Source organism: Serinus canaria, chromosome 7 (genome assembly GCF_022539315.1).
Source record: "Serinus canaria isolate serCan28SL12 chromosome 7, serCan2020, whole genome shotgun sequence".
NCBI classification, from domain to species: Eukaryota; Metazoa; Chordata; class Aves; order Passeriformes; family Fringillidae; genus Serinus; species Serinus canaria.
The window spans coordinates 27,672,291-27,681,490 of NC_066321.1; the positions used below are offsets into that span (position 1 = coordinate 27,672,291).

At 37.3% G+C, this 9,200-nt stretch overlaps 1 protein-coding gene across 1 annotated transcript; it reads left to right on the plus strand.

Annotated features, from left to right (window-relative positions):
* The first annotated feature begins 140 nt into the window (after positions 1-140).
* C7H2orf66 (chromosome 7 C2orf66 homolog) lies at positions 141-9,056 on the plus strand. Its single transcript, XM_009088114.4, has 4 exons — positions 141-6,045; positions 6,563-6,705; positions 7,561-7,752; positions 8,777-9,056. Exons 2-3 carry the CDS (start codon positions 6,583-6,585, stop codon positions 7,732-7,734), a joined length of 297 nt encoding a protein of 98 aa, XP_009086362.1. The 5' UTR covers positions 141-6,045; positions 6,563-6,582; the 3' UTR covers positions 7,735-7,752; positions 8,777-9,056.
* Positions 9,057-9,200: the final 144 nt, after the last annotated feature.

Below are 9,200 nucleotides of genomic sequence, written 5' to 3' on the forward strand. Positions count from 1 at the left end.
TATTTCAATATAGGGTTGAGTGTGTTTAGACTTTCCTTGTATTTATACTGAGATAAAACCAGCCATTTACTGACCTTTAATACTCTGAGCTATGGAAATGTTTTTGGAAGTGGTTGTAGAGGCTGTACAGAACTGTGCTGCTGTTCTAAGTCACTAAGCTACTAGAAAATTGCTAGTTGTAAAGTAGACTGAATTCTTGTTGCTTATTTTCCATTTAATGTTTTAATGGCACATGTTTCTCACTTAATTTACAGCTTTGACTTTTTGCATTTTTTTTTCTGGGAGATAATCAGGCTAGCTTTTGTAAGCATTTAGCACTGTAAAATATAAAATTTTCATCACTGTTCCTTTAGGGGAGACATACTTTGGTTACCAAAGCTACATACTGCTGTTGTATAGCCTCTAGGAAATGTGTGACAATTAAGGACAGTTCAAAGCTAATCCATTTTTAATTTTAAAGTACAATTTTTACCTTTTTTTAGAGCCAGAACTTTGAACTAGAATATTAGAATCCATAAATTCTTAAAAAATTTGAAAACATTTTGCAAAAACTATACTTTCTGATGTATATTTTTATTTATGGGTGAATGTGTTCAAAGCTTTTGATAAGCTCATCTATCCTCAAACTCAAGTAAAAGCATACACTTTGTCTTATTAATAGACATTGCTGCTTGTAAAAATGAATTTTAAGCATTTAGAGAGAAAGCTCTATAGCTCTTACTTCAGCATATCTGGCCAGCCCTCAATTTTTCAGGTGTCTAAGCACATAGCTGCCTCAAATATGTGCTTATTGCCTTGTAAGATGAAAACCTGAACTGTGATATTTTGAATTTATTTTCTTAAGATGTGAGGTTTCTTTCTGCATTTTTACATGTAAACAGATTTTGCTATTCATGCTGTCATAAACAAATCCTGTAAGCATTGCCTCTCTACAGCTATTGGCAGCTTGTGCTCTGGATTCTCTAGGAACGTGTGGTGTCAGAGCTGAGTTTGTCTCTAAAAACCAGGAGTGGTGAACATCATAATATTTGTTATTTGTGGCACACCATTGTGGGTCCTCCTTCCCCATGCAGCTCTCTCTGGTTTGCAGTGTCCCTGCCCTGTAGTGCCAAGCAGGATGTTCCCAGAACAGTGGAACTGGGACTGCCCTGGCAGGAAGTGCTGTGTCCTGTAGACTCCTTCTGTTTGCTGAAATATCAGCCAAGACTGTTTTCCCCCTCCAACTTGAATAATTTCAGGGTATACCTAAGTATCAAATGTGCAAGTGTGTTGATGTTATTTTTACAAAAGGCTAAGTGCACTAATTTAGGATCCATTCAGGCTTCAGTATGTTCCACCCACTTCAGTCTGAGTTTGGAAACAGGATTTGAGACTGCAGCACCTGACAGCTGGAATGCTTTACAGAAGTCTACAGGTAGTAGACAGGACACATATGATTGGAGTGCCAGACCAAAACTGAAATGTGAAATTCCTCACTGTGACTTTAAACTTGTAGCTTTCTAGAGAGAAAAAAAAAAATATATATATATATTGTGCCTTAAACCAGTAAATGAATACACTCTAACTGTAGCCTGTGGACTTCCATGGCCTTATATTCGATTTTTGAAGTTGACCAAAAATATTTGTGTGGATCATACTGAAACTTGACTTGGGGAAAATGCTTAAAAAAAAATCATTTTGACCCCATGTTACACTTAGAGAAATGAAGATTTATGACAAGTACAGCATATTTTTTGTTTGGAATCACACCAACCAAAGTCAGAAAGCTTTAGCTGACCTGAATTTTTCAAGCATTTCTGTTGTGACCAAAAGAAAAATAAGGAAGGAAAACAAGTTGCAGATATCTGTCTCAGCTTTGAAGTCTCTGTGTCAAATTATTTTTAAACATTTTAATATTTGGTCCTCAATAAAAAAAAAAAAAATCTCAATTTTAGTTTAAGCAAAATACTGTATTTAAGCCATTAAATAGCAAAATCTTCACCAGTGCAAGAAGAAAACTTGACAGGGGCAGGGTTGATTGTTTGTGTTAAGGCTCCAGAACTTAACTTGTGTTAAGTTTTGAATACTAAATTTTACATTTTAGGAAAAATATTCACATGTAAATCCCTGAAAGTTCACATGTAGATTCTCTTTTTTGGAGAAAAAAAAAATGTACTTTTTTCATCCTAACTCATTAAAGAAAACTAGAAATACTTAAGATCTTAAAATCTTGTTTTGATATAGTAGAAGGATTTCTTATGTGTATTTTTTAATACAAAGAGCTCAGGAAAAGCCACTGCTGGCTTTTCTTATTTGTCTATAGAGGATTCTTTGTGTGTTTTGAACAAACCCTCCAAATTTTGATTTCCCCCCTCCCATATAGCACTGAACCTTGGAAAGTGATGCCATCTCAGAGGTTATTGTTGTGCTGGGGGTATTTAGACATGCACACAAACAACTGCCTGTCAGCTGCTGACAGAGCTGGTTTGGAGCAATACACAGCAAAGTTACAAAACATTTCCTTTCACTGAGCTCCAGCTTCAGTCTGGCTGCTGCTGCTGCTGAGCACAACATGGAACACACAAGCTTTGTGTCTTCCCTGCTGCTTAAACTCATTCCAGTCACCTCACTTCTTATTTTGTGGTGATGTTTCAGCACTCCTGGCCATTGGTGATTTGCTAGCTACTGGAATGTTCTAGTACTGAATCCCTTGAGAAGGTAGAACTACTGTTAAGGCCTTTATGTATGATGATAACTCAAGAGAAACTGTCTAACTTGATTCCCCACAGACCTTTTAATTGTTTTTTCAAGCACAAAGAGAGAATAATGTTGGCCAAAATACCTGGTTTGGCTGATTAGTGAGGAGGGAAGGATTTGTTGGTCGCCAAAGGATTTAAAACTTTGAAGAAAATATGTAATTTTGGGGAAAAACTTATCACTTCTCAAGCAATCTGTCTTAGAAGTTTTTAACTCTTCCTCTGTGTTATTATGTAGCTACTACAAATCTGATGTTTTACATGAACTCACTCTTAATATTTACAGGTTTTTAGAGATGTTGACAGGGTCTTATCCATAAATGTTTGAATAATGCTATAGCAAATTACTGTGCTTATAAAAGTGTTTGTAAATAAATTCTTACACATCATGTCATGTATCATAAACTTCAGTAAAGCCCTTGTGAGATGCTGAGAAAAGCTTGGTGAAGAGGTGTTGTGATTTGATGTTGCTGAAAGATGAAATCTCACAGTCTTTAAAAACTACATTTAGATATTATTTTGTTGTAGTTGTGGGCAACTTGATTGGGAGCTGCTCTGGGATGTTCCTATTTTGTTTCCTGGTTTCCCTGGCTGCAGTGTGTACTTCAGTTTGCTTTTTGTCTATTTTCTTTTACCTAAGTGTGCATGACTTTAAGTACATTGTATAGCAAATCCCCTGCTAAAGAAACACTTCTGTATATTTTTGTATGGCATTCCAACGTGCTTGCATTGGTACAAATGGTTGTAAATCACAAAAAGTGCCACTTGCCAGTGCTGCTCTGTGGAGTGTTGTGTCACCTGTATGCTGTTGTACAAACACGCTGATGAGTGCTGTGAGCAGTGTTTGCCTTTAGTCTTGCCTCAGGTACTGATGTGGAGCAGTTTGGTGCTTTTCCTTCTGACTTGTAATACTTGGGATTCTAAGCAGAAAATAAAAGTAGTAAACAAAAAGCCTTGTGGTTGGAGCAGTGCTTTAACAGGTGCTTCTTTCACAACTCAAGTATAGTGCAATAAAGATGGTTAGATAGACAGGATGAAGCTGGGCTCACTATCTTAACTCCAAAACCTTAGGCTTCATGGCTGGGAAATGCAATAAAATTCAAAGTGTTTGCTGAATAATACAGTTTACATAGAGCATCATATGTATAAAACTTGTTCTCAGCTAAACTAGTATAGTTTAAATTTTTGCATTTCAGAGGTGAATTGTGTGGAGTTGAGCAAGCAATGCTATCAGCATTTTCATCTTCACAGCAATTTAATTCAAACATACATGAACATTACTTCCTGTGCCAGAAAGGTTATATAATTAGTACAGACACTTTGAAAAGATTTGATTTATTGAAGATGTTTATCAAGAAAACCTGATGCTTAAATTTGGGTGCATTAAAAAGGCAGCCCCCTAACATCTGGCTTTGACAGCATTTGTTAAACTTAGCTACTGTCCTCAAAAATGAGGATGCAATTTAATTCAGTCAGTGTAAGTATACTAATAGTATTTTAATATTAATGTGTTCGGCTTATATTTGACTTTCCCTGAAGGAAAGAATTGAAATTACTAAAAAAAGACCAGCCCACACATTAAAATGAGCTATAGGCCTAAACAGACTTTTTAGCTCCAACAGTTTCACAGAGCTTTAGCTCAAGAAGCAACAATACAAGTGTGTATGGAATTTTTTTTCAGACAGCTCACAGAAAATACATGTTAATTGAATCTCTTGCATATCTGCATGCTTCATCAGTCACCCACATTGCCTGGGTTCCTCCAGTAACAAAGCTTCTTTCATATTTGCAGATGACTTCAGAATGTTTTATTAGCTGAATACACTGCATATCCCCAGTTCTTTGTAAAGAAATCAATGAAATAAATTAACTGAGGGGAAAAAAAAGAGAAGAAAACTGCCAGCTCTTCTGGCTTTTTTTTTCCCCCCTCCTCTTTCCAAAGGCTGTAAGTCTTGCCTTTTCCCCTTCCTGTCATTTTCTCTACGGGAGCATATTTCTACTTCTAGGTCAAATAAGTATCTACCTAGAAGATCAGCAAAGACAGTTCCCTTATGCTGGGACCTGCCTTTTTCAAGTTTTTCTGCTGCTGATCTATTCTTGATGAGTCCACTTTCTGGAAGTTGAGTGTTATGAAATGTAATTGATGGGGCTTAAAGGATTTTCTTTTTTGTGTGTATGATTTTTTTAAAAAACTCCAAATATGCAGAATAATAAACAAGCTGGATAAGTTGTCTTGAATTTTTATAGATTGCTATAGTCATGAAAATAAGCTGCTGTATTAGCAGAAGGGAATAAGAGCAGAAACAAGTGCTAACTATGGAGTTACCAAGTGTCCTCCCCTTGGCCAGTGCATATCCTAGGGACATCTGGGTTTCTTTGTCATCTTTGGGAATGGAAGAAGTGGTGCTTGGGATCACCTTGAAAATAACACTGCTAGGATTTTGTTTACTGTGTTGCTAATGATGTTTGGATATCCAAAACTTCACCTTCCTGGAAGGGTGGTGGCAGGTTTTTATTTTGCTTTCAAAATTTAAACCAAAGAAAAATGTAAAGCTTCTAGTCAGACATAAACATCTACACTCTGGAGTACGGTCAAATATTTTAATTTTAACATGTCTATTTAGGGACATATTTTATGTGATGCTAAATCATGTATCATCTACATAGTGGAGAGAAGAGTGCAGTGAAATAATAAAAATTATGAGCAGCTTTGATATGAAGAATGCTATGCACTAAGGCCAAGGTAAATGAGCAGAGTCCTCCTTGCAGCCTTTGTCTTAGTTTCTAGTGTGACAGGAGGATATTAACTGCTGATAAAATCAGGGTAGGAAAGCAATGCTTCCATTAAAATGTTATGATTTTGGATATTGAAACAGACCTTACTTTTTCCTCTCTTTTTCCAGCATCAAGAGAGTGATCCATATCTCATTTACTTGAAAACCATTAGTCACCATTCTAGAGATACAGCTAATTACTTTTAACTAAAAATAATATTTTGATAAAGCTGTGCCATTTCTCCTGGGAATTGTTTTAAACTTCCTGTATGCCTACTTCCAATTTCTGCAATACAGCTTGGGTGGAATTTGTACTGCACTGTTCGATAGCAACAGGTCTGAAGAGCACCAAGGATGAAATTCTCAAGGGTCTTGATGTCATGGTTGGAAATGGAATCATTACTGTATTTTTGAGCTCCTGCTAACGTCATTGACACCCACCTACAGTCTACTAGAAATATAAGTGCAGAGATCAGGTTGTTCACAGATTACGAGGAGACCAACCAAGAAGGGGCAAGCCAAAGCCAAATTCCCTGGTAAGCTCTATTTTAGAGAATGTGAGAGGGAGAATTGCTTTTCTCCCCGAGTCAAGTTGTGAAATGGATCTCTAGTATGTTAGACCAGGCTGTATTAAATACCTTTGCACTTATTATTATATGTAGTAAAATTTAATGCAGTTTTATAAAACTCTCTGGGCTCTCTGGGTCCTGAGTCATATTTTTTGCATTCTCCTTGGAGCATTCAAAGCTCTGATGCTGTATTAGCCACTGAAAATGGCTTTATGTAATAAATGTAAACTTTAAAATGTCATATTTTGTGTTGAGTGTTCTACTGGTCCCTCAGATGAGAGTGCAGTGTCTAGAAATAGCTTTGGTATGGGAAACACTTGTTTAGAAAAATTTGTTCTTCCAAGGACCTTAGTACCATGAAAACAAAGAGTTGATAGCACATGGATGTAATCTGCAGTGGGCAGACTTGGCTTCACATGCTTTGTGTGTTCCCAGTGACAGCTCTGTAGGATTTAAGGAGAATGTCTGTTTGCCCATCTTTCAGGCAGTCTGTTCATCTCCAGCATGTGGAAAGTGCTGCTCCTGGGTCTGTATGTAGTATTGGCTGTGAGAGGACTGGCAAAGGGTGCTCCTTTCCAACCAGAAGATAAATGGAAGCCTCTTGATAACCCCCGAAACAGAGACCTGGTAAGGAAATGTTTCAAGAAAGAGAGCTGAAGTTCTATGTGTTTTTTTGTTTTCCATGAAGAGACTCTTTATTGTCTAAATTTAAAGGCAAGAGGGGCCCATTAGATGTAATGTTAGGAACTGTGCACTTTGTATGGTCAATAACCATTTCTCAGTCAAGATGTACCCCTTAACTGAAGAGACATTCTCAGAGCACAGCAGTGCTCAAAATGTGCTTACATTTCCATCCAGCAGCTTTTGTTTTTAAAAAATTATTTTGATTATTCAGCCACTTGTTTTATGAAACAGAAGAGGAATGATTACTGTGTTTCTTTCAAATGTGTGCTCTGATTGCATGTTGTTTCATCTCATGGAAGTACAAATAAGTTTGCATCTGACATCTATGAAAATACCACTCAGAGAACATTTGCACAATCTTAAAAAGAATTTGTGAAGGAAAAGAATTGGTTTTCTGTAATATTTCCTCAGTGTTTTAAGAAGCTTTAATTTCTCCTTGGAAGTGATTGCTGGGGGCCAGTTCAAACCAGTTGCCCATTGTTGCTGACTCTGACCAAGATGTTTACAGAGGTGTCCTGTTTTCTCTCAGCCTGTTTTACAAGGGGTGCAGTTATCTCACAGCCCCGTGGTTCAGTGGGGAGCATAAATGAGCAGGACACAGTTGCTGCTCTTCTGACTTCAAATAAGATGCACAAGCCATGGATGGAGTGGGCACGTCTGAATTAGGTTGCTGTATCAGGTTATGATCAGAATTGAGGATTTCATCCCCCAGAGGAATAAACATTCCATCTAATTTGTGTCAGTAGAAATAATGACTCTCCAGGGGTCATGCTCTGTTTGTTCTCACAATCTGCTCAGTTTTTCAGAACGCTCCAGGCTTACTTCTCGGGCAGGGGTCTCGATCTCAGGAAGTTCCCAACTTCTTTCACTGTGAGCAATGAAGGACCAAGGCTCTACTCAGATCCTATTGCTTCTGCATTTGCAGATTATGAAGAAAAGAAAAAATCCTTTCAGAACTATTTCAAAGGCTGAAAGATTCTGCTGATGAAGGTAAAAGAGTCCTCTGATGTTACGGGTAACCAAGAAAGAGTCTGACTGAAGTATAAATGGAACTTCTTTCTCAGAAGGAATTAAAAATGTAATACCTTAACCCTTGCCTGAAGTAGGGTTCAAAATTCTTGAGACAGAGATTTATGAGGTCATTGCTACTTAGATAAAATAACACATCTGCTGCTAGAGGTCTGCTGCTTGTGCAGACCTCTACAGACCATGATTTTTTTTGTTTTCTTTTTTCTCCCCTCCTTCATATGGAGGAGAATTCTGAAAATGTACAGATAACAGGGGATGCAGGTTTTATGTAAGGAATTGAAAAGAGTAAGATTACAAATTGAGATTAATAATGGTTTCTTGTGATATATGTATATCAAGATAATTAACTTAGGCATAAGTTATTGCACTAATAAAGCATACATTATCTTTTACATTCACAGTAAATATTGTTTTCTCCTGGTTTGCAAATAGCTGAGAACTTCAATAAGATTTAAATCAATGCATTTTGGTGATTTACTCAGTATCTTAAAGTACTTAATTTGTAATCAATATTCAGCTTAGGATTTCCAGCTCTGTCCTGTTCTTGGCCTGCTTAACACCTTGTCTGTTTATAATCAAAATCAAAGCTTTATTCTTATTATCATGAACCATAAGAATGACTGCACTCAAATTTTACTACTAAATTCTGTTTTTGCTGAGTTATGTCATGAAAAATAGAGGCAGCACAGAATGTGTATCTTGTGCATAAAAAAAAAAAAAAAAAAGAAAAGGGAATTCAGAAGGGATGCTTTACTATAAATCACAGCAGCAGTGAGAAAATGACTGGTGGAAGTTTTGTCCTGCATAGTTCAGGATGGTTGTGGTAGTTCTTTTCAGTGTTCAGAACTGTTTTGTGGTAACAGAGGTTTAGCCAGTGGGTTTTTTTTTTTTTTTTGTCTTGGTTTGGATCACACCTTGGTTGCATATGGATATTTGTCTCATGTATTTGTTTTTGGGGGTTTATTTTTATTTTTTTCTTTTTTAGGCATTAACTTCAGAAGTCCATGCCAAGAGGAAACCTTCACAGAAAAATTTTACTGCTTCGACTTTTTAACTGTTACCTGACAATTCCGAAGTTTCTTCACTGTTTCTGCCAGTAGAATCTGGTGTCCTGCTGCAATGAGCATTATTCCGTCTGTTGACAAAGCTATGTCTGTGAGCAGAATTGTGCTTAAATGTGAATAAATCGGGAGTGCAACAGCGTGCATTTACCCATGCCAAGTGTGTTTGTTCAAAGCTGGGAAATAAACGTTCCTTTCCGTTTATTAGAGCGTGTCCCGATCTGTTTTGTGACAAGCGTTCACATCCCCTGGCTACAGCCCCTTTGTTGGTGCCCCTCTGGCTGCTTGTGCCTCCCCCGGCCCCGCACGCCCATTGCCGACCCTGCCCTGCTCAGAACTGCCCCCTCA

What these genes read in the sequence shown, in the direction of transcription:
- C7H2orf66 (XM_009088114.4), top strand. Translation starts at nt 6,583, where the DNA reads ATGTGGAAAGTGCTGCTCCTGGGTCTGTATGTAGTATTGGCTGTGAGA. An exon ending in ACCCCCGAAACAGAGACCTG is followed by an intron (nt 6,706 to 7,560) that starts GTAAGGAAATGT and finishes CAATCTGCTCAG; the next exon opens with TTTTTCAGAACGCTCCAGGC.